We start from the raw sequence: 26,054 nt of genomic DNA on the forward strand, positions 1-26,054 counted from the left end.
TGCTTACCCGCTACATCAGAGCTCCAGGATAATTACACCCACCGCCTCAATTTAGGTAGAGAAACTTGGGCTCAGAGAGGAAAGAGATTCGTCTGACATCACCCAACAAGGGAAAAGACACAGCTGGGACTAGAGCTCAGGTCATGCAACTCCAGAGCAGAAGCTCCTTCCCTCCACCCACAGTGCTTCCTCCTCCCGGGCCTGGTCCTTCCCTGGGAGCTCCCTTGAGGGCGGGGAGGTGGGTGGACCCAGAGCAGAGCCTTAGGGTCTTTCCAGTTTGCCCACAGTGGCCTCCCCCCTCCTCACAGCGCGAGTCCTCTCTGTCCCCAGTTAATCTTAATGAGCAGGGATTTCCCGCTATCTGTAACACCTTCTTTCTATGACTTCTTGGGAGGAATAGAGATCCCCGGGAAACATTAGCAAAAAGAGAGGAAGGGGCTATAGGTTTGGCCACAGGTAGGCTGGCCACGCTGGCAGGGCTGACAGTAGCCAGGTCCAGGCGGGGGAGGACCCAGCTGCCCCTCAGGCAGCGTCTAAGCCCTCCCAGCCCGTCCTAGGCCCAGGCAAGCTTTCAGGATGCCCCTGCCTGGTGCAATGGAGGCTGCGGTACTGAGTCGATTATTGGATTTATAATACCAAGCCCTAGGGCTGGGCCTCCTGCTCCTGTCCCTTCTCTCCCCAGTACACCAGGAACAGGTCCCATGGGTCCCTCTCCCTATCCACTGGGGAGGGAGTCCCAACTTCACACCCACGTGGCTGGAGCTTCCAGGGGCCCAGAAGTCATAGGAGCCAGAAGCAAACGCAGTAGAGGTGGGTCTTTTTATTGGGAAGTGCACGAGAGAGTCGGTCCCAGGCTAGGACGTCCTGAAGGAGAGGAGGAATGGGCAGTGTGGAAAAGGCCTCGTGGGACCCAGGGCCAGCCGGGGGCCTGCAGCCCTGGGGGTGGCACCGGTGCAGCGAGGACAGGCTCCACCTGGTGAGGAGAAGAGCGTCAGAGACGTGGCTCAGAGGCCGTGGGGAGGCAGGGTCAACGCAGGCTCTGCAGATCTCCATCACCCCCACACACCCTCCCCCTGCCAAGCAGGAGTTGTCCCCTGCCCAGACCTCCCCTGTGCCCCCAGAAGTCCCTTTTCCCTCTACCCAGTCCTCACCTCACTGGGGTTCCAAACACATGTACCCGCAAGAATCACCGGTATAACAGCACTTTTCCGTCCCTGGGCAACTGAAGTCACTACGACACTGATTGGTATTCCGCACCAAGCAATCGATCGCTATGTTGGGGCATTTGCCAGGTTTTTGGGCACGTGGACTTTTGCCTAGATCTTGCACTTTAACTGGATCATGACTTTTAGCTGGAACCTGTCCTTGAACCGAATCTTTTACTTTGTCCAGGACAGGACCTTCGTCGAGGACAGGACCTTCGGCAGTTCCTTGACCTTTAGGTGGAAGTGTTAAAAGAAGGGATGTATCCCCAGTTAGGCCAGTGCCTCCGCATCAACTACCTGCTCATTCCCCCGCTCCAGCCACTGCCCACTGCAGCGCCCCCCAAACCGTGACCTGAAATGGGGGGAGGTAGCAGGGGTGCCTGCAGCCTGGGCGCTTGGACGGCCATTCCCTTCTCTTGGGGGAAAGGGTCTACAGACCGAAATTCCCCTGGGCATGCGTTTCTTTCCCCACCCTCCATTCCACATCCTGGGGCTCTCAGGGGCAGACACCAGCGTTGGGTGACTCCCAGAGGAGAGAAGGACCATTGTCACTTCTGAGGAAGCTTGCGGGGGGAGACCCTGAGCCGTGTGTCAGGAGGCGCCGGCCCCCTCCTGGCTCTGGGAACGGCCTTGGCTATTCAGCGCTCCTCTCTGGGTCTCAGTCTGCTCCTTACTAAAGGGAGAGGCGCAGATTCCTGAGCTCCTCTCGCTCCTTCGCCTCCTCTTAGAGGACTGACGCCCCGGGTGCTCTGACGGGCCATCAGAGGCAGGAGGGTCCAGAGTCCTGGGCGCCCACTTTATTCCACATCCTGCCAAGAATCAACCCCGAGGCTCAGGCCTCTCAGTAGCCCCTCCCCACCCCCAGACTCCTGACAGCTCAGTCACTGGGTGGAAAGCACGCGGAGCCCACGTGGCACCTTCCTGCTTTTTGGGATGGGATGGAAGCAGCCACGAGGCTGAGTGTAGCCTCCTGCCCTGTTTCTTGCTCCAGAAACATTCTCTCTCGGGGCCCAGAGGACTCTCAGAGCCTGTGCTCTGTCCAGTTCAGCCCCACCCAGGCCACCTGTGGACTCACCTTTCATGACAGCTGCCTCCACCATCAGCAGCCCCAGGACGAGGAGCACAGACATGACCAAGACGCCCTGGAACCTCATGTTGTCAGGAACGCGCTTGGCCCAGAGCTGAGGCCGAGCCTGGCTTTATGCAGCCCCAGGTGGGCCGGCACTGGGGGCGGGTTTTCGAAGGAGAAGGACTGCATTCTCTTCTTCTACCGGGAAACAGCCTCCCTCTCCCTGGGAGGGACCTCGGGGTTTTCCCAAGGATTATTCACAGAGGGAAGGGGCAGGCACTCTTTCATACCACCTTGCTAGCCCTAAGAGCTGTCCCACCTGCTCCCAGAGGAGCGGCCCTGCTGGCCCTTAGGCACCATCACAACCAGATTCATATTTTGAAAGAGCAGGAGCCTGAGAGGAGAGAAAGAAATTGCCCAGCTCATGCAACCGGAGGGTGTTCCCCCAACATGCCCTGCTCCTGCCAGCCCCATGCAGCACGCCCCTACCTTTCCACCCCTCCCGGTATCAGCATGGGCTTGTTCTTCATTCTCCCTGGGTCCTGAGAAAGAATCCATAAGGTGAATTTGCCTGGGAAGTCTAATGTCTCTCTGTGCCCTTTACCATTTCACAGGCGGCCTTTGAGACACACCAAGAAAGTAAAGGGAGAGTTCCACGGGGATGCAGCCCTTGAAATCACAGTGGGCAGAGAGAAACAGTAGAACCTAAGTGAAAGGAAGAAAAGAGAAACCATCTCTAAGGTGGACACCTACAGTTTGTAGGGCCAGCGTCCCTTCCTCCTTCTTAGAGCAACGCCCTCTTTCTTCTGCAGAACTACTGCTCCTTTGTACCATGAATGTCAGTAACCTGCAGCCACAGGGTTGCGTGTGTGTGTGTGCGTGTGCGTGTGTGTGTGTGTGTGTGTGGCTGAGGCTAGGTCTACTGAAGGCCTTTCTTTGAATGGGCACTAAGGGGAAGAGGGAAGTCCCTCATTTGGGTGGAGTTGGGAGATAGGAAATCCAGAAACCCCGGTTCCAGCCTGGAGAGGGAGGGCGAATCACCTGTCTGAGAAAAAATGAAGCCAACACAGAGAGAGAGGTGTAGAAGAGCTAGTGAGAGAAGCTCCTGGGGGCACCAGCTCTCGGCTCCCTTTACCCTGAGAGCAGTTCCTCCCACACCCTCCCATGGTGGGGTCACAACACAGTGGATTAACCTACTGCCTAGACTAGTCTGAGCTGTCGTTCCTTCCAAAGTTCTGCATATTGAAAATACCCAGAAGTTGGGTGTTGCCAGGGACACAACCTGAAATTTGAAAGCGACTAAGATGAGGAGGGAGTGAGGCAGGAAAAAAGCTGGCTGATTCCAGGACGGTGCACACGTTGGTTAAATCTCTTCCCCCTTGCCTCTTAGGACGCAGACCACATGCCTACCAAGGCAGAAAGTTCAAAGGAGCCATGAACAAATGCCAGGATGAGGGAATCAATGGCCACCTGCAAAATACATCCTACAAATGAGAAAGTGGGTCGCACACACCCTTACGTTTAAAGAGCAGCATTACCATGAGCAGAACTCACCAGTCAGCTAGAGGAGACTATTTGAGGCTCCTATGCCCAGCTCGTCCCCAGAGGTAACACTTCCTGTGTTTTCTGTTCATTAGCCCTTCCTTTCCTGTATCATTATACCATATTTGTCATGGTCTGAACTATATATTCAGTTATGCATGTGTCAACAATGTTTATAAATGGAATCATCTAGTACCATTTTCATGTCTTTTTTTTTAGGAAGTACAGAGAATTGAACTCAGGACTTTGTACCTGGGAAGGAGTCACTCAACCACTGAGCTACACCTGCTCCCCAGTGAGAGCTGTTTTTTCCGTTTGTTTATTTGTATTTTGGAGGTATCAGGTATCAAATCCAGGAACTCATCTTACATGGGGGAGCAGGTGCTCAACCAGTTGAGCTACATCTACCCCCCTCATATGTCTTTCTTATTTAGTTCAACATTATGTTTTTGAGATTCATCTATTTTGAAGTCTACACCTGTGGGTCATACATTTTCATTGCTTTTTAAAAATTATATGAAAATATCAAAGACGTACTTATACAATCTACTGTCAGTGTACACTAGACATCATTTTGGCATACTAAATAGTGTTGCTATGAATATTCTTGCACATATCCTTTGGAGAACATAGGTACAAATTTATGTTGTACATAGCTAAGAATGGAAGTGTTGGATCATGGAGCATAGATATGTTCAGCAGCCATAGATGCTGCAAACAGTTTCATTAATATGCTAATGTTGTTGCACAAGTTTATCTTTCTACCAGAAATGTGTGACTTCCAGTTGCTCTACAACTTTGCCAGTACTTGGTACTGTCTGCTTTCTAATTAGTGGGCAGGGGATGGTATTTCCTTGTGATTTTAATTTGCATTTCCCTAATGGTGGTGAAGATAATTAAGCTCCTTTTCATATTTTTACTGGGAATTTGGAAATCCTCTTTTGTGAAGTGCTTATTTAGGTGTCTTGCTCATTTTTAATGGGCTTGTCTGAGTTTTCCTGATTGATTTGTAGGACTAAAGGAACTCTCATATATTACTAGTGAGACTCTATACTGGTTCAACCCATTTGAAAACAGTTTGGTACTGGAGAGGAAAATTGACTATGTGCACAAGCTATGACACAGCAGTTACACTCCTACACATATATCCAAGAAAAATATTTCCACATGTTTACCAGGAGATATGCACAAGAATGCTCATGAAAGTACTGTTTGTAATAATAAAATACTGAAAACAACCCTTGCTACTGATAAGACGACACTGGATAAATGTTACGGCAAATTTACAAAATGAGATATTATTCAATTGTGAAAATAAATGAAATACAGCCGTAATGTAATTATAATTAATATAATGTTGAATGAAAAAGCAAGTCCTAGAAGACAATGTTTAAATTATATGCTTGTTATAAAGCCAAACACCAAGGAAACTAAGTAATATATTGCTTATTTACATATGCAGTAAAACTCAAAAAAAAAATAAAACAAGCAGAGAAACCATAAACATTGAAATACAGGATAGCGGTTAACTCTGGAAATCAGTGAATAAAGGATGGGTGAGAAGCACGTGTGTTGACGTTAAGTGACTGGTTTTTGGTAATGGTCTAGTTCTTGGGGTGGTTGGTAAGTTCATGGTTGCATGTGCATGTGTTTACATGTATTTTTTAAGGCTGAGAGCAAATAATTTGTGGATTATCACAGCTTTCAATAAACTTACATGGCTGCACTTAGATTGTTTCCAATCTTTTGCTATTACAAACTTTACCACATGTGGGACTATTTCTTGGATTATTTTGCAGGCTAGATTACCAGAGATAGAATTACTGGGACAAAAGCTAAATGCATTTGACAATATTGGTAGATAGTGTCACATTCCCCTTAATAGGGGTTGAACCATTCTGTATCCCCACTAATAATGGCTACAGCTGCCTGTTTCTATAACCTCATCCACAGAGTGTCTAAGTTTTAGATTTTTATCAACCTAATAAGTGAGAAATGATAACTCACTGAAGTTTTAAACTAACATTTTTTTCCTTTATCATCAATTAGTTTAAGCATCTTTTCATGTTTTTGAGGACCACCTATATTTATTTTTCTAGAAACTGTTTCCTTTACTCATTTTTCTACTGACTTATTAGTAAGTTAAAAAAATAATAACCTACTGAACTGAAACCTAACAAGGAGCAATGAACACTCTGAATAATTCCCTATCCATTACTAGAAATGCAATCAATAGTCATCAACCCACAAAGAAAGTATCAGGATCACACACCTACACAAGCCCATTCCATCAAGGAATCAAGGAACAAATAATTTTAGAACTACATAAAGTCTTCCACACAATTTTTTTTAAAAAGGAAACAATTCCCAACAATTTTATGAAATAAGCAGAATTTTGATGGCAGAACTTTACAAGGATTTATGTCAATTATACCTCAAAAAAGCCATTAAAATTTTTAAATAAAAATTTTAAAACTTGGCCAGGATGCTTTGAAAAGGGAAGATTATAAGCTCATCTCACCCATGAACAAAGATTTAAAAAATCTTAAATAAACAATTTACAAACTGTAGTGATATGTAAAAAGTATAATGCATCATGATCAATTTTAATTTACCCTAGAGATACAAATTTATTTTAACAATAGAAATTCAATGTAGCAGAGCAGGTATAGCTCAGTGATTGAGTACCTGCTTCATGTATATGAGGTTCTGGGTTCAACTCCTGATACCACATGGGAAAAAAAAAAGAAACTCAACGTAATTTATCACATGGGAAAAATATATTATGATCTTAACAGACACAAAAAAACCTTTGATAAAATTCAACATGATGCAGTTATGATTTTCAAAAAGAGCAAATAAGAATGGAGAATAACTCTCTTATTCTGATAAAAAAAAAAATGCCCAAAACAGTCATCATACCTAAAAGTAAAATGTTTAAATCTCTCCTTTTTAAATCAGGAAATAGACTATGCTATCTCCGATTCTAATTAATAATATACAGCAGATTCTATCCTATAAAGTCAGGCAAAAAAAAGAAAGAAAAAGTGCAAGTTTTGGAAAGAAAGAACAAAACTGTCATTAGTCATAAATGATGCAACTGTGTTTATAAAATCCTAAACAAATCTACAGGTAAATTATTAGAATCAAATAAGAGAGTTTTCATGATAGATGGATACAAAGGGAATACACAAAAATCAATTGCATTCTATACAACAGCAACACACAATTAGCAAATAAGTTTGATGATTTTTATAATCATATAATAAGAAAAACTAAGAAATAAACATAATAAATGTAGTACAGGGTCACTACAGAAAGAAAAACTCTCATTAAAGTCTTATTAAGTCTACTAATGAACTAGAAAAGTATACCATACTAATGGAAACCTGCAAAGCAGGATCCAAAATTCACGTGAGGAAGGTAGGTAAAAAGAAATGCCCCTGGCAAGGTGACGTGCTGAACAAAATATGCTAAGTGTGGATAAGAATTCCAGGAGAACTGTTATCAGAGGGCTATTGAAAAGAAGAATATTGTATTTTAGTGACCTAGAAACAAGAGTGTCCCCTGAGAACTGCTGAATGTGCTGATGTCACTTAAGGTATAAAATAATGTGCCTGATTAACCTAGGTGCCTGAGGTAGCTGCCGCACCCCTGCAGTCTCCTTACAGTTCACCTGGTCCCCGCTATTTCTTTCATTTCTTCACCCTCTCACCTCCCCCTCCTCGGGACTGTACAGACCCTGTTCGGCTGCAACTGTACCGTGCAGGTTGCAGCAAGTGGTGCCAGAACAGGGAACTGAGGCACGGGGGAATTTCAAGGAATCTGGATGCAACAGGTGAGGAGGTCCTTACCTGGAGGTTGTCAGCTGCAGCAAGACCGGTAAAAGGTATAGATAGATCGGCCATGGCTCGTGTGCTAGAGGTAAGCACGGGGCCCTTCACCAGGTATAAAACGTGGGGAATCGCACTTCTTCTCAACGTGATTTGTAGGTTCAAATGTTGAAGGCACTGCTGTCTGACTGAGGTTCTAAGGTAACTACCCAACAGCTAGGACAAGTTTTACATTTTGTCCAGCAGACTTGTCTTCTGGAAGAAGACAATTGTGAGTCTACCCCTGCTGCTCTCCAATGGCAGCTGTCACAATTGTCTTTGGAGGACCAACAAGTGTTGCAGAAAGCCAACCCTGTCGGTCAACAGTGCCTTCCCCCTAACGTGGGTTCTCCTTCCCTACTGTCCTCTGTAGCTGTGGTCACCTCTGTTCTGCCTCCTTTATAGGCCAGTCACCAGTCCACCCAGATGCAGGGCTAGGATTTTCTAAATTTAGTCTTTTTCCTATCACAGAACACCCTGATTCCAACAATCCTAGCCAATATGTATGTCTGCATGAACCCCTTCCTTTTAGGTTGTTAAAAGAATTGAAATCTGCTTGTAGCACGTATGGGCCCACTGCCCCCATTCACTTTAACCTTGGTAGAATCAGTAGGTCAGGATCCTCTTTGTCCCAAAGATTGGATGGTCTTGGCTAAAGCTTGCTTGATGAGGAGTACTTATCTTCTTTGGAAACGTAGTTGGCTTGAAGAATGCAGTGCTCAGGCTGAACGTAATCAGGTCCATGATATCGCTATTACCTTGGACGTGCTTACGGACACTGGAGCCTATGGGCCTTTGCAACAAATACAACATCCCACACAGGCAAGAGTGCTAAATAAAGCCCTTGTTGGTGGAATCATGCTTGTAAGAACACTCTCTGTTAAAGTGTTAATTAAGATAAGGAAAATATTCTGGCAGCAACTGTGCAAACCCCCTGCTGCCTACATGATAATGTGGCTGTGGGCTAGTGGGGGCCGATAAAGTTAAACCACTAGAAGAGGAGGAAAATATGGCAACATTGGTGTTCTGTTTTGTTTCCATGCTGATTCTGATTGGGCCCATTTAGCCAAATTAATAAAATTAGTACAAAATTTTTATCAAGGTGTTAAAAAGAATTTTGGGTTTTGAATCAATAGCTCACTCCTGAACTTCAAGTTTCAGTGTAGTCTTAAAGACTAAATTCCAAAGTCTTAAATCCAAAAAATGTGTGTTAACTGTCTAAACTGCGAAATAAAAGCTTAACTGCATTTATGCTGCTCAGGTTTTCTTAGCTGGTTGCTGATAACTAATAAAAGTATTTCCAAGAGGAAGCTTGCATGTTACAGGCAACTTGATTCCAGAAGAAATCTTTTTTTTTTTTAAGATTTATTTATTTATTTATTTATTTATTCTCTCCCCTTCCACCCCAACCCCAGCTGTCTGTTCTCTGTGTCTATTTGCTGAGTCTTCTTTGTCCGCTTCAGTTGTTGTCAGCGGCACAGGAAACTGTGATTCTTTTTGTTGTGTCATCTTGTTGTGTCAGGTTGCCGTGTGGGCAGCGCCATTCTTGGACAGGCTGCACTTTCTTTCACGCTGGGCGGCTCTCCTTAATGGGCGCACTCCTTGCGTGTGGGGCTCCCCTACACGGGGACACCCCTGGTGGCACGGCACTCCTTGTGCGCATCAGCACTGCGCATGGGCCAGCTCCACACGGGTCAAGGAGGCCCGGGCTTTGAACTGCAGACCTCCCATGTGGTAGATGGATGCCCCAACCACTGGGCCAAGTCCGCCGCCCCCAGAAGAAATCTTAAAAGCAGTAAAATCTAAGATGGGAAATGATGGAGAACTAAAAACAACTATACCAAAAAAGTAAGAATTATGAGTCAAATGGTAAGCTTTATGTTTCTGTTGGTGTGTTGTATGTAATTGTTTTTGTGTTCATCTGTTTGTTCAATGTCAGTGTATATTTTAATACCTCCGGATGGTAATATAAATTGATAAATAAAAATTTTTAAAAGAGCTCTATTCAAATGGCCAAAAATTAAATACTTATATTAATACATATGTTTAAATGTTAATGAGATCTCTATAATGATAAAATTGTAAGTCTTGATTAACGAAATTACTATAAGTCTCTTCATACGTACTAGTTCTTGCCTAAATTGAAATGAATAGTTTATTTTTTGTTCACAGGATTAAAAAAAAGATATACAACTTACATGAATATTTAAAAAGGCAAAAGTTTGTGAGTGTGATGATTAAAATTTATTAAGTTTGTTCAAAAAAGTGTGTTTTGTCCTAAAAGAGGATGACTAGTTTTCATAAAATCAAAATGAACATATGCAGGAAGTACTTGAAAACATGTGCTTGTAGAAGCTATTGTGGTAACTTGAAGTAAAGGAATGTGTTCTGTGAAGGTGAAATTTGTCTTAAAATAAAATAATAATCTACATAGTTATAAATAACTGTAAGAAGTTTGTGGAAGCATTGTTTAAATTAAAGTGTTCAAATGGTTAATTCCAAAGCATCATTATTAAACATAAAATGAAGTAATAATGATAACAAAATGTGATGTTGTAACAGGAAAACACGTTGGCAAGCAGCATATCCTGCCAACTTGTTTCTAGAAGACTGTTTCTACTATTGCATGCTACTAAGTATTTAAAGTGAAGAAATGTTATATTTGCGTATAAGCAAACTGAATCATTATTTTAACAAGTTTGTTTAGTGTTGATAGTAATTGTACGTTGTAAGAGGTTTCCTTGCAGTTTCCAAAATCCTTTTGGTAAATTATGTATGTAAGATGTATAAGACAAAATGATTGGTTATTAAGAAAGAGTAAAATGTGGGACAAAACCTGAATGAATACAGAAAGTACAGAAGGTTGTGGAGAAGGAATTTTTATGGTTAAAGTTGAGTAAGATCTAATGGGTCTATCTATAAAGTTTTTAAACCTTTAATAACAAATATTATACCAAGTTAAATTTTGTTATTTCTCAAAGTTTCTCAAGTCATTTGTCTGTTTTAGTAAAAGTTTGTAAAGAGTTCTTCTCCTGAATAAGCAGTATACCAAGAAAAGTCTGTTTTTTCAAAGCAGCTTCTTGTAATTTAGCCTTATCGTTTCCTTGGTTTTCTAAGAAAAAGCAACGCTTGTCACTTTTGTAGGAATGTATTATTCAAACCTGCTTTCTCAAAGTCAGATCCTGAAAAGTATCTTTTTCTTTCAAACTATTGCAAAAGATTTGTTCTTTTACCTTGAAAAAATTAAAATAATAAAATAGTTAAGTTCCTTTGATATGTTCTGGGTTGAATGGAAAATGGTTGAAAGTGTTATAAGTGTTAAAGAGATTCTTTATCCCTCTGTTAATTAAAGTTGTGAAGCAGGCTAATAAGATAGGGAATTAATAGATGGATCTGGAATCTGACAGGGAGTCCACATGGACATCAGAAACCCCAAAGATGGCTACTGAAGAATCCCACCCCAGGATTCTGCTACCTTGAACAAGGACTCCTTCCTGAGAACAAGGAAAAACCCAGATGTTCCCTAGAAACTTTATCATTGAGTCCTCACTAAGGAATTGATGAGAGGGGAAATCAATCCAAACAGCAAACAGCTGGAACCCCCTCCCTTCCATTAGTAAAGGGGGGGAATAATTAGCAATTTAAAAGGAAGCCAGGAGGCTTGAGTGCGCTCTCTCTCACCTTACACTTTTGCCTGTGGACGTGTCCTGCCCTCTGCATGCCACTTTTGCCATTTTTCCTCTGCCATGTGACCAAACAAGTAACCCTGGGGACTTATCATCTATAATGGGGAATTGTAGCTTGTAAATTAGCCCACTTCATCCCTTTTCATCCCCTTCCTCACTACCTGGGATGCCTGCTCTGTTATTTTCTGTTATTTTATCCCATTTCTCGTCTCTCCCTACCTGAATAAATTACTGGCCTAACTCACCTGGTGTGCTCTTGAAATTCATTTCTGCAGCATAGCCAAGAACCTAGATGGAATCTGGTCACAACAGTGTGGACTTAGTAAGGGGCTCATGGTTTTCACCTGCCTGGCAAAGGGGTCCATGGGGCAAAAATGGTTAAAAACCCCTGGCTTAAAGGGTCAGCGAAGACAACAGTTTTAGGAGAATACTCTGAGAGTCTGGGATGCTGTGCACCAGGATGTAGCATATGTATTGGACCATGGCAGATACGTGATGCTGTATCCTCAGTAGCCAGAAAAAGGCTGGGAGCAAAGGGATGACAGAAGAATTGCCCTTTTTACCATTATTCCCTCTTGCAGAATTTGAGTTTCCCATTCCTGCAACTTTAAACTTTATTGCCTTAGAGCTCTTGGTTCTTGAATGAATGGGTACAGGTCCACCAGGAAAACAATGATGAAGAAATGCCCTAGACTTCAGTCTTTCAGAAAAATATTAGAAACTTTCTGTAGTTTCTCAGAGATCCTGGCAGAATTGATTCCCTGTTTCCTGAAGCACTGACTTTATTATTAATGATAACCCTTTGTTGAATCTCTTCCATTCTTTATCTTACTTTCTTCACTCCCTCACTCCCATTTTCTGGAGTCATCTCCCAAAAAAACTACCTGTACCCAAATCTAGTTCAGACTCTGCTCTCAGGCAGGATGTCTTTATAAATAGTGTACATGGCACAGATTCTCTCTAACCCAGGAAGAGATTAGAGTTTTACTTAGTATGGCCAGACACTTGGGATATTGTATCCTGACTTTTCTTCCTTGCATTTCTTATTCAGCCAGAGGAGAATGAAGATTTGAAGATTATAGAGTTGAAGTGATCTTCATCCATGTACATCAAATGAAGATTGTAGAGTTGATTAGTGTCTAGGGCTTTCCTTTTAATGACTAAATCGACACTGTTGTAGCAGGTGTGCCTGTCACCTCAAAGTAAGCATAAAAACCATGGATCTTGCTGAGTTTTTATCTAGTGAGAGGGTCTTAATAAATAAAGTTTAAAGATTAGTGGGAAGACTAAAATAGAGTTGCTTTTTAATTGTTTCTCAAGATGTGAGTTTTTAGCATCATACCTACATTTACAAAGTTACTTCTCCACAGATGTCCATTGTTGTTGGAAACTGAGTCATGGTGGTTTCACAGAGGGAGATGTGCTGTTTCCATGGCTATGCTTTTAATATAGGAATGCAGCGATTAAGTCTTTCAAGTGAACAGGACAGAGCCGTCCAGGGCAGAGGGAAATACGAGCAAACACACTTTGTAGTTTGAAAGGAATACTAAATCTTTGTACTTTGAGATAAGTTCTTTAATTTACGAGTCTTGTTAATGGGTAGTTACACTGCTTGTTATCTCGATAGTTTGAGTATATATAATGCCACGTGTAGAAAATAAAGTTGTCTGAGGAGTGACTACTTGCAGACCACCTGATCCCAGCTCTCTCTTTCTTTCTCTTTGTTTCATTCTCTCCTTTTCTCTTTCTTTCTTTCCTGATACCCTTCGGGTCCAAATCTCCAACATCTGGCACCCAACGTGGGGCCCGAAGAAGTTAGTGAGGCTTCCAAATCAGTATCAGGACCGGTGGAAAAGACCTCATCAAGGGTCCTCTGTGACGTCCAAAGCAGAGTGACTCGAGTCTTCAAGATTAAGTAAGTAACATTTCTGCGAAGTCATCAGGGTAATGGATAATCAAATGGGACATGTGGAAGCATATGTGCAAGTGTTAAAAACTTTGTTGAAAGCTAGAGGGGCGTCTGTAAAAAGTTGTGAGTTAATAGAATTGTTTGCTTTAATACAAAAATATTGTGGTTGGTTTCAGCCTCAGGGGCATAATGTTTTAAATTTGAAACAGTGGATGTGTAATGAAAGCTTTACGAAGAGCATATCAAAGAGGGGAATTCATTCCATTATCTCTATGGGCCTTATGCCACCAGATAGTGGCAGCCTTAGATCCTTTACAGTCTGAAGGAGAGAAAGATGAAATTACTCTATTTTCTAAGCCCATAAGTAAATTTTAAATAAAAGAAAGTAAATTGGAACAAGAACAGGAGATTGAGGCGAATGGGGAACCGTCAGGTTTTCCCCCTCATTCTGATATTAACCCTTTCATCAACAAAAGCTCAGTGAAGTGTCCTAATGAAATACCTTCTGTGTATCCAGTACAACCCTCTGCACCTACTGAATTGCCTTCTGTTACTAAGCCTGAGTTAGAAATGTTTTCAGATGTTGCCGATGCTTTGCCTTATGTTAAACAATTATTATCTGCTTTCCCCGTAACATTACATGCGATACCACCAGATACGAATAATCTGTAAGGGGGTGTCGAGTTTCATCCTGAGTCAAAACCTTTTAAACTATTGAAAGATTTAGGGGAGAAGTGTAAAAAAAAAAAAAAAAAAAAAAAAAAAAGATTTAAAACAGGTAAAAATACTAAATAAAGTCCTTGTTAGTGAAATCAGGCTTGTAAGAAAACTCTTTGTTAAAGTGTTAACTAAGATAAGGAAACAATTCTGGCAGCAACTCTGCAAACCCCCTGCTGTCTACATGACAATGTGGCTGTGGGCTAGTGGGGGTTAATAGAGTTAAGCCACTGGAAAAAGAGAAAAACAGGGCAACATCGGTGTTCTGTTTTGTTTCCATGCTAATTCTGATTGGGCTTATTTAGCCAAGATAATAAAATTAGTACAAAATTTTTATCAAGGTTTAAAAAGGAATTTTCAGTTTTAAATCAATAGTTTACTCCTGAACTTCAAGTCTCAGTATAGTCTTACAGAGTAGTAATCCAAAAATGTGTGTTAACGGTCTGTCTAAACTGCTAAATAAGAGCTTAACTACATTTATGCTGCTCAAGTTATCATAACTGATTGCTGATAACTAATAAACATGTTTCCAAGTACAAGCTTGCATGTTACAGGCAACATGGATTCCAGAAGAAATCTTAAAAAGTGAAATCTAAGATGTGATATAACGGAGAACTTAAAAACAGCTATACCAAGAAAGTAAGAATTATGAGTTAATTGTAAACTATATATTTCTGTTAACGGTTGTAATTGTTTTGTGTCTGTCTGTTCGTTCAATGTCAGTGTATATTTTAATACCTCCGGATGGTAATATAAATTAATAAAAATTCTAAAAAGCACTCTATTCAAATGGCCAAAAATTAAATAAGCACTTATATTAATACCTAAGTTTAAATGTTAATAAAACCTCTACAATGATAAAAATTGTAAGTCTTGATTAACAAAATTACTGTAACTCTTTTTATAAAAAGTTGTTCTTGCCTAGATTAAAATGAATAGTTTATTTTCTTCACAGGATAAAATGAAGGATGTAAAACTTAAATGAATATTAAAGAAGGTTAAAAGTTTGTGGAAATGCTGACTGATATTTAATAAGTTTTTCTTAAAAGTGTGTTTTGTCCTAAAGTAGGATGGCTAATTTTCATAAACTCTTGGAACTTAAATGCATGTAGCAAGTTGTAGAAGGTAGTTGTAGAAGGTAGAAAGTATGGTAACTTTAAGTAAGGAACTATGTTCTGTGAAGGTAAAATTTGTCTTAAAATAATATAATTATAGTCTATATGGTTATAAATAATTATGAGAAATTTAACAAAGCATTGCTTAAATTAAAGTGTTTAAATGGCTAATTCCAAAAAGTCATTATTAAACAAACCTGAATTAATAATAATAATAATAATAAAAGGTAATTTTATAACAGGAAAACTTGGCAGCAGCCAGCCTCCCCTGACAACTTGCTTCTAGGGGACTGTTTCTAATATTGCATGCTACTAGATATTTAAAGTAAAAAAAAGTTCATTATTTTAACAAGCTTGTTTAGCGTTAATGGCAATTGTACGTTGTAAGAAGTTTGCCTGGTAACTTACGTATGTGGAATGTATGGAATGTGTTTTTATTGTTAAGGAAACAGGAGATGATTTTGTCCTAAGATAAAATTATTCTGATTATTGGGAAAGAGTAGAGTGTGAAACAAAACCTGAATGAGTACTGAAAGTATAAAAGGTTCGTGGAAAAGAAATTTAAAGTTAAATAAAATTTGATGGGTCTGTCTATAAAGTTTTAAAAGGTTTAGAATCAAGTGGTATACTGACGCAAAGTTAAAAATTTTGTTCTTTCTCAAAGTCTCTCAAGTCATTAGTCCATTTTGGTAAAAGATTTTATCCTGAATAATCAGTATACAAAGAAAATCTGTTTTATCAAATTAGCTTCTTGTGCTGTAACCTCATCATTTCCTCAGTGTTTCAAAAAGGAAAGGTCTTATCTCTTTTAAAGGAACATAACATTCAAACCTGCTTTCTCAAAATCAAATCCTGAAAAGTAGCCTTTTATTCCAAACTAATACGAGATTTGTTCTTTTACTTTGAAAGAAAAACTAAAGTAATAGTTAAGTTCATTTAATATGTTATAGGTCAAATAGAAGGTGTTTAAAAGTGTTGTAAAATTAACAGGTTTTTTTTTCTTTACCCCTCTATTAAAGTTGTATGAGTGAAAGGTTCCTATGAATACTTAAGAGTATATAAATTTACCAATATTTCAGCATAATATTAAAGAGAAGTACAATATGGTTAATTATGGTTTTAATTATTATAAAAGGGTATGTGTCACAGAAACAACCTCTTATCATAGTTTAAAATAATAACACTGTGGTATGCAGCAATCCCAAATACTGCTAGTTTGTTGCAAGAAGTTAATGTCCAGCTGTGTCGCTATCACTTTGTTTTAAAACTTGCTAAGGCTTTCTTTAGTGTCTGCTTAGACAAGTCAAGCCAGCTGCATTCCTCTATCTGTGGAAAACCCAACAATGGACTTTTGCAGTGCTTTTCAGGGCTGTGTGTATAGCCCAACCATCTGTCCTGGAATGGTGATAATAATCTGGCTGCCTAGAAAAAATCGGTGGCTGAAACCCTACTGATGACGTTAACCAGTAATCCTTTTTTTCAGAATTAAAAGAAACATCAGAGACAATAGTATCTTAAAAGCCTAAAGTAGGCAAACAATTAGAACAAGCTGCAACGTCCCTGCTGCTCTATCAAATTTTTGAATGTTTGGCTAGGTAAGGTAAAACTATACTTTCTGCTGTAATTAATAAAGTACAATGTTTTCTCATGTTAATAGAATTTGTAATATTGTCAAAATACTGAAAATCTTTCATCCCTCATTTAGCTCAAATATTAAAGCCATTGTATGTATTAACTGAGAAAAGTTCTTCACAGAAGTAGGAAAACCTCCAACAAGCTGCTTTAAATAATAATAAAAGGAAAATAAATTGTGGACATTATCTTAGCCTATGAATTGGATGTGGCAAGCACCAATATTGGCTTTGGGTGGAGTTTGTCGCAAAGGCAAATCTAAACAAGTACCCCTTGGGTCTTAATCACAATTCTGGAAGTAGGCCAAAAATGCAATATAAAAAAGTAATTGTGTGCAGCATAGGAGGTCCTGCTAAAAGTGAAAGATTTAACCCAATAGTGTATGGTCACTCTGAAAACTGCCATCCCTGTCCAGGGGTGGATTGCAAATACTCAAAGCAAGACAGAAATGATGGACTGTTGTAAATCACCCTCAGATCTATGAAAAAACATCTGGAATACCTGCTGGTAGTAACAGGTGACTGTCTGTCATGTCCCTACCCACCCCAGTAACATCCCTTTTAGGACTGTTGACGCAGATGCCTTTGTAAAGACCCAAGGCCCTACCACTTAAACCTGAGAAAAGGCAAAGTGGATCCACTGAAAAGGCAAACATCGTGAGTACCAAACCTTGTGGTGCCTAGCCCAGCAGTTCTGGCCGCTTGTTACTTGCCAACAGCTCATAGACATCCCCCATAACTTCCTTCATGCTTACTCCAATGACTGTCACATCAGGTCCCTTCTGCTTTTGCGAAGAATGAGCCCTCAGATGCACAATTCAAATCGTCTGGGAAGTAATACAACAAAAAACCACCTGAACTGTATTCCTTACTTTACAAAAACAAAAAGGGGGAAAAGTGGAAATATGGCTGGAGGATAAAATACTTCCCTGAGACCTGTGGAAATTGCTGTCATGCATCACATTAACTTTACAAATCCTGGAACTGTGAACTTGCAGCTTGTGTCTGCCTGTGTACTTTGGGCCTGTGTGCCCTCTCCTTATGCTATTGTGGCAGGAACTGTTAACATTACAAAGGAAAATGGGTACCGGCCCCTTGGGCTAATGACACTCATAGTCATAACCTACAAAAGAATTTGTAGAAAATATTTCTTGGGATTGCACCTACTTATGAATGGTTGGGAAATACAAATAAGACAAAACAGTATTTGACCCTTAATCAAACATTTCATCTTAAAGTGTGTATTAAAGACCCATTTGTTTCCATAACTGGTAAGATAACTATTAAAATGACTCATTGTTTTATGAAAATGGTGCCATGTATACATGTCTATCAGAAAGTGCGTTGCAGGATGGAGAAACAATAGCGATGGCCAGAAGAAGAAAGGGCATCTGGATACCTGTGAGAATGATGTGGATTTGGCAGTCGTCTCCTGAAAGTCAATTATTGCTACATATGGTACAAGAATTCTTGAAACGGACTAGATGCTTTATTTGACTGCTTATTATAAGCATTTTGGGACTGATTGAAATCATTATAGCTGCTGCTACTGCTGTGGTAGCTTTAAATAATCGACTTAATGACTTAGAATCAGCTGTTTTGCATTTTGGAGATCAATTGTATAATTTAAACTTAAGGGGATTGAAATGTAATTAGATGAAAGCAACTTTTGTATTACTCCTCTTGCCTATAATTCATCTGATATAGAATGGAAAAAAATTAAGAATCATTTGCTAGGCCATAAAAGTAATATCTCTTTGGAAATAATTGAATTACAAAGAAAAATATTAGAAATGTCTCAAAATCAAATTCATGTGGCCAACTATAAGGATTTTTTTTCAGACATGATTTCATGTATTACAAAATTTAACCCAGTTAATTGGTGGAAATCACAGCATTTCCTGTCAGCTTTAGGAATAGGGCTAATCATATTTGTTCTGTTGCTCATTTTTTTCACCTATGCCGGACAGTGCTTTTGAAGAAAACTACAAAGTGTAACAGCCATGGGACATGCAAATAATCGGGTACTAGCAAAAGCACTTCAATAATTTCCCCAAGTCGAAGAGCTTGGCCGGTAGTCAATGATGGGGAAGACTATCAAAAGGAGGGCAACCTATACAGGCACGGTCACCTCAACTAAAACAAAAAGGGGGAAATGCTGGAAACTGAGGCATGGTGGTCTCGCAAAGGGAGATGTGCTGTTTGCATGGCTACGCTTTTAACATACGAATGCAGCGATTAAGACTTTCGAGTCAACAGATCAGAACTGTCCGGGGCAGAGAGAAATACAAGCAAACACACTTTGTAGTTTGAAAGGAATACTAAATCTTTGTACTTTGAGATAAGTTCTTTAATTTACGAGTCTTGTTAATGGGTAGTTACACTGCTTGTTATCTCGATAGTTCGAATATATATAATGCCACATGTAGAAAATAAAGTTGTCTGAGGAGTGACTACTCACAGACCCCCTGATCCCAGCTCTCTCTTTCTTTCTCTCTTTGTTTCACTCTCTCCTTTTCTCTTTCTTTCATTCCAGATACCCTTCGGGTCCAGATCTCCAACACATTGTATCATGGTTTATTCTCGACTATTGCACATTTATGTTCTTTCCTCTTTTATTTCTATTATAATGTATATGCACATGTAGCTATGGTATATGCATAGAAAGCAATGCTAGGCCACCATTAAAAACAAGTAAGCTGGGAAGCAATTATGGCTCAAGGGGTTGGGCGCCACTTACCACATGGGAGGTCCCAGGTTCTGTTCCTGTGCCTCCAAAAGAAGAAAAGAAAGACAGTGAGCTGACTCAGTGAAATGGCACAACAAAGAGACACAACAAGAGATACAACAAACAGGGAGCAGAGGTGGCTCAAGCAATTGGGTACCTCCCTCCTACATGGAAGGTCCTGGGTTTGCTTCCTGGTGCCTCCTAAAAAGAATCCAGGGAGACACAGGGAGCACACAATGAACAGACACAGAAAGCAGAGAGCAAGCATAAACAAGGGAAGGGGGGAGAAATAAATCTTTTAAAATGAGTAAGATCATCTATAGGTTTTCATCTATAAAGCATGGCTATAATACATTTCTGAGTTAGATGGCTAGGTTCTTTGGGGGGTGGAGTTACAGGGGATTGAACGTGGGACCTTGTAGATGCAAAAAAGGCATTCAACCCCTGAGCTACACCCACTCTGCTAGATGGCTAATTTTTATCTAGGTAATGTATTAGTGTTATTGACCTGTATTTTTTCTTTCTTGGTCTGGGTTCAGTGTTTCATGTTAAAAAGTCTTATAAAGTCAGTTAAGGAGCATTCCCTTTTTTCTTTGAAAGAGTTTTTCTAGGATTAGTTTTCTGACCCTAGAACATATCTGTACAACCCTCTGGGCCTAGTGATTTTTTTTTAATTGATAGAGATTTAAGAAGAGAAGAAAATGAGGAAGGGAGAAAAAAGAACAACAATGACACTACCAGAGCAATGGTAGAGCAGGACAACTCCTGCACTGGATGGCAAGCCTTATCATGAAGCTACAGCAATGAACACAGTGTGGTACTGGAGCAAGGGGGCACAGACAGACCAGTGAAGCAGAACAGAGAGTCCAGAAATAGATCCACACATATAAAATCACCTGCTTTATGACAAAGATGTTACTGTAGTACTGTGGGAAAAGAATATCTTCAAAAAGGGGTGCTGGACCAACTGAATGTTCATATGGAGAAAATGAATCTTAACCCCTACTTTAGCGCATACACACAAGTCAATGTATGATAGGTAAGGCAATGCTTTTAAAAATAAAACATGGGAAGTATAAGGACACCCACACAAAAGCTAACCATAGAGGGAAAAAAACGGATAAATGCCACTAGAGTAAAATAAAAACTTCTGTTTTTAAAATGCTCAGTAAAGGAGTGAAAAGGTAAACTATAAAACGAGAGAAGATATTTATAATATACACCTGTCCAAAAAATGACTGATCCAGCATATATAAATAACTCGTACAAATGAATAAGAAACAAGCAGAAAAACGGAGAGAAAATATGGGCAAAAGATTTGAACAGACATTTTACAAAAGATATACAATTGGCCAATAAACATGTGAAAAGGCACTAAATTTCATTATTCATTAAGAAAATGCAAATTAAAATCATGGCTCAATATCACCACACACCCATCAGAATGGTTAAAATAAAAAGTGTTGCAAAGACGTGAAGCAACTGGAATTTTTATTCACTGCAGATAAGAATGTAAGCAAGTGCAATTATTTTGTAACAGCTTTGGTAATAGCTCTAAAGCTGAACACATACTCTGTGATCCAGCACTTTCACTCTTTAAGAATACACCAGATGGAAACGCATATATATATGTTCACTAAAAAAAGTACAGGAATATTTGTAACATTATTTATGATATTAATAACTGGAAATAACTCAGAAGTTCAACAGTAGAATAGTTAGATAACCTGAGGTCTATTCATACACAGCTGAATGAACTAGAACTGTACCCATCTACAAAGATGAATATAGAAAATATTGAATGAGGGAAGGAGATGTGGCTCAAGCAATCGAGCTCCCACCTACCACACGGGAGGTTCTGGATTTGGTTTCCAGTGCCTCCTAAAGAAGATGGGCAAGACAGCAAGCTGTAGTGACGGGCTGGCACAGCGATCTGCCGTAACAAGACACACAAGGAAGAAAACACAATGAGAGATATAACAAAGCAGGGAGTGGAAGTGGCTCAAGCAATTAGGCACCTCCCTCCCACATGGGAGGTCCTGGGTCCAGTTCCCAGTACCTCCTAAAAAGAAAAGAAGACAAGATATGATGGATAGACCCAGCAAGTACAAACAATGAGGGGGTGGGGAGAAATAAAATAAATCTTTAAAAAATATATTGAATCAAATATGTAAATCAGAAAAGACTACAAATGGCATTATCCATTTTTATAATGTAGAATATTCAAAACTAAGTATATTGTTTAGGGAAACCTAAATTATATATTGTTTTAAGCCATAGCACAATAAAACTAAAGAGGAAAACAGGAGAATGATTCATAAAATTTCAGGGTAGTAGGAGGCAATCAGTGAGGTAAACAAAGGGGAGTTCTTCTATGTTACTACCCATAACTTACCCCACCCCTAACACTTACCCTTCTGGTAGATGGGTATATGGGTGCTTGTTTAAATGCTAAAGATACATATTATGAGTTCTTCTTTGGTATGATTTATTTCAAAAGTAAATAATTCAAGAAGGCAACAGAACGCATCCTCCTGATAATTTTCTGCCAGCTCTCTCAAAAGCTCCAGCCTTCTGGGCATTTGGTCAGAGTCCACAGAGCAGAGTGAAACTTTCGTAACTGGTTTGTCTTATTTTCTAGGCTGCTAAGACAAGCACCATACGATGGGTGGCTTACCTGAAAAACCCGTTGGCTCATGGTTTGCTTCTGTCTGGTTCCAACTGACCTGCAATCCTTGGGTTCCTTGAATTTCCTGGCCCATGGCCATATCCTCTCCTCCCCTTCTGTGCCCTTGGCCTCCAGCTTCTGGCTCCTCCCTGTGGCTCTCTCTCCCTCTGTGTCTGAATTTCTTCTGCTTAGAAAGGTCTCCAGTAACCAGATTCGGGCCACACCCTAACTATCTAAAACAAGGTCTTCAAGAGACACCATTAACAACAGGCTCACCCCACAGGACACAGACCAGACCAAGCACAGGTGGATTTTTGGGGGGATGAGGGAGGTACATAATTCAGCCTCTCACATGGTTCATCTTCAGTAACAAGGCTTCCCGTTTCTTAGGGTGGAGGGACCCTTCCCTCCCCACCCCACCCACCTCCCCTCAGACACTTTCACGCCTCAGGTGTTGTTCCTGGCAACAGCCCCCTCCAGGTGCTCACTCCAGCCTGACCCAGGACTGCTGCTGTCCAATGACAGGACCCAGCAGAGCCTCGCTTTGGCCAAAAGGTGAATTTTGGGGGACAAAAGCAAGCAAGAAGGGAATGGATAGAGCTGCCCTCATATAAATGAGAATAAAAGACCCTGCAGACCCCTCTCTCTCAATTACTCAGTCTCTCACCTCTGCTTCTCTCCACCTGATAACTTCACTTTCTCGGACATTTCCCCAGGCTGTAACGCTGCCCACGTCTGCCACTTCTCCTTTCCCGCGAGAATGGATTCAAATAAAGGGCTCCAAGTAGGAGAGTTGATGGGGCACATTTAAAGAAGAAAGCGGTAAATACTGAAATCTTACATGTAGAGCCTTCCCGTTCAGGTGCACAGTGTGTATTTATTTAAGCCCTTCTTTCTTCATTTTTTAAAATTTATTGAAGTATTCAAGCCGCTTTTTTTTTTAATGTACATTGTGAAAAGTTGTACAGGTTTCCTTTTAAAAGTTGTGCCAGCCTCTCGTTAAGTTTATTTGTAGGAATGGGATGCTTTTGTTGATACTGTAAGTGGGAATTGCTGTCTGTTCTATTTTCTAACTGCCTGGTGGAGGCATATAATAAAACATGATCTGTCAGCTACTTGTCAGGCTGAAGTTTGGGCGCTGCTCTGCCTGGACTCCCCGCTTCCCTGGAACCAAAGCCCCGCACCAGTCCAGGCGATCCCTGGAGAAGGAGCAGGGGGACGTCAGGCCTGCGCGCTCATGCTGGGAAGGCCAAGGAGAGGCCCAGTGCGCCCTGCTCGCCCGCTGGATCAGAGCTCCAGGAGAATTACACCCACCGCCTCAATTTAGGTAGAGAAACTGGGGCTCAGAGAGGGAAGAGATTCGTCTGAGGTCACCCAACAAGGGAGAAGACACAGCTGGGACTAGAGCTCAGGTCATGCGATTCCAGGGCCGCAGCTCCTTCCCTCCACCCACAGTGCTTCCTCCTCCCGGGCCGGGTCCTTCCCTGGGAGCTCCCTTGAGGGCGGGGAGGTGGGTGGACCCTGAGCGGAGCCTTGGGGTCTTTCGAGTTTGCCCACATGTGGCCTCCCCCCTCCTCACAGGGCGAGTCCTCTCTGACCCCAGTTAATCTTAATGAGCAGGGATTTCCCGCTATCTGTAACACCTTTCTTTCTACGTCTTGTTGGCAGGAATAGAGATCCTTGGGAATCATTAGCAAAAAGAGAGGAAGAGGCTATAGGTTTGGCCACAGGTCGGCTGGTCACGCTGGCAGGGCTGACAGTAGCCAGGTCCAGGCGGGGTAGGACCCAGCTGCCCCTCAGGCAGCGTCTAAGCCCTCCCAGCCCGTCCTAGGCCCAGGCAGGCTTTCAGGATGCCCCTGCCTGGTGCAATGGAGGCTGCGGTACTGAGTCGATTATTGGATTTATAATACCAAGCCCTAGGGCTGGGCCTCCTGCTCCTGTCCCTTCTCTCCCCAGTACACCAGGAACAGGTCCCATGGGTCCCTCTCCCTATCCACTGGGGAGGGAGTCCCAACTCCACACCCACGTGGCTGGAGCTTCCAGGGTCCCCAGAAGTCATAGGAGCCAGAAGCAAACGCAGTAGAGGTGGGTGTTTTTATTGGGAAGTGCACGAGAGAGTCGGTCCCAGGCTAGAACGTCCTGAATGAGAGGAAGAAAGGGCAGTGTGGAAAAGGCCTCGTGGGACCAAGGGCCAGGCGGGGGCCTGCAGCCCTGGGGGTGGCACCGGTGCAGTGAGGACAGGTTCCACCTGATGAAGAGAAGGGCGTCAGAGACGTGGCTCGGAGGCAGTGGGGAGGCAGGGTCACCGCAGGCCCCGCGGATCTCCATCACCCCCCACACACCCTCCCCCTGCCAAGCAGGAGCTGTCCCCCTGCCCATTCCTCCCCTGTGCCCCCAGAAGTCCCCTTGCCCTCTACCCAGTCCTCACCTCACTGGGGTTCCAAACACATGTACCGGCAAGAGGCGGTTACACAGCACTTTTCCTTCTCTCTGCAATCAAAGTCATTAAGACACTGTGAGCCATAAGTCGGCAAACGGCATGAGGTCGATATGTTTGAGCATTTGCCAGGTTTTGGGGCACGTAGACTTTTGACTAGATATTTCTCTTCATCTGAAGCATGACCTTTAATTGGACCTAGTTTTTGAACGAAATCTTCACGTTTGTCCAGGACAGGACCTTCGGCAGTGTCATGGCCTTTAGGTGGAAGTGTTAAAAGAAGGGATGTAGCCCCAGTTAGGCCAGTGCCTCTGCATCAACTACCTGCTCATTCCCTCGGTCCAGCCACTGCCCACTGCAGTGCCCCCCAAACCGTGACCTGAGATGGGGGGAGGTAGCAGGGGTGCCTGCGACCTGGGCACTTGGATGGCCATTCCCTTCTCTTTGGGGAAAGGGTGGACAGGAACACAATTCCCTTGGGCATCCGTTTCTTTCCCCACCCTCCATTCCACATCCTGGGGCTCTCAGGGGCAGACACCAGCCGGGGGTGACTCCCAGAGGAGGGAAGGACCATTGTCACTTCTGAGGAAGCTTGGGGGAAAGACCCTGAGCCGTGTGTCAGGAGGCGCCAGCCCCCTCCTGGCTCTGGGAACGGCCTTGGCTATTCAGCGCTCCTCTCTGGGTCTCAGTCTGCTCCTTAGTAAAGGGAGAGGTGCAGATTCCTGAGCTCCTCTCGCTCCTTCACTTCCTCTTAGAAGACTGACGCCCCGGGTGCTCTGACGGGGCGGTCAGAAGCAGGAGGGTCCAGAGTCCTGGGCGCGCACTTTGTTCCACATTCTGCCAAGTGTCAACCCCCGAGGCTCAGGCCTCACAGCAGCCCCTCTCCACCCCCAGACACTCCTGACAGCTCAGTCACTGGGTGGAAAGCACACAGCACCCACGTGGCACCTTCCTGCTTTTTACAATGGGATGGCAGCAGCCATGAGGCTGAGTGTAGCCTCCTGCCCTGCTTCTTGCTCCAGAAACATTCTCTCTCGGGGCCCAGAGGACCTTCAGAGCCTGTGCTCTGTCCAATTCAGCCCCACCCAGGCCACCTGTGGACTCACCTTTCATGACAGCTGCCTCCACCATCAGCAGCCCCAGAACGAGGAGCGTGGACACGACCAAGACGCCCTGGAACCTCATGTTGTCAGGAATGCGCTTGGCCCAGAGCTGAGGCCGAGCCTGGCTTTATGCAGCTCCAGGTGGGCCGGCACTGGGGGCGGGTTTTCGAGGGAGAAGGACTGCATTCTCTTCTTCTACCGGGAAACAGCCTCCCTCTCCCTGGGAGGGACCTCGGGGTTTTCCCAAGGATTATTCACAGAGGGAAGGGGCAGGCACTCTTTCATGTCACCTTGCCAGCCCTAAGAGCTGTCCCACCTCCTCCCAGAGGAGCAGCCCTGCTGGCCCTTAGGCACCATCACAACCGAATTCAT

The 26,054-nt window shown here is 42.5% G+C and overlaps 1 protein-coding gene across 1 annotated transcript; it reads right to left on the reverse strand.

The window, feature by feature from the left end:
- Positions 1-24,571: 24,571 nt before the first annotated feature.
- LOC131275827 (elafin-like) lies at positions 24,572-25,764 on the reverse strand. Its single transcript, XM_058287374.1, has 2 exons — positions 25,686-25,764; positions 24,572-24,837 (listed from the first exon to the last, which is right to left on the reverse strand). The coding sequence occupies exons 1-2, from the start codon at positions 25,762-25,764 to the stop codon at positions 24,572-24,574; spliced, it is 345 nt and encodes a 114-aa protein (XP_058143357.1).
- Positions 25,765-26,054: the final 290 nt, after the last annotated feature.

Source organism: Dasypus novemcinctus, chromosome 24, assembly GCF_030445035.2.
Source record: "Dasypus novemcinctus isolate mDasNov1 chromosome 24, mDasNov1.1.hap2, whole genome shotgun sequence".
NCBI lineage: Eukaryota > Metazoa > Chordata > Mammalia > Cingulata > Dasypodidae > Dasypus > Dasypus novemcinctus.

Coding starts and splice junctions, on each gene's coding strand:
- LOC131275827 (XM_058287374.1), bottom strand. CDS start 25,764: ATGAGGTTCCAGGGCGTCTTGGTCGTGTCCACGCTCCTCGTTCTGGGG. Junction 24,838..25,685: donor GGAGGCAGCTGTCATGAAAG/GTGAGTCCACAG, acceptor TTCCACCTAAAG/GCCATGACACTGCCGAAGGT.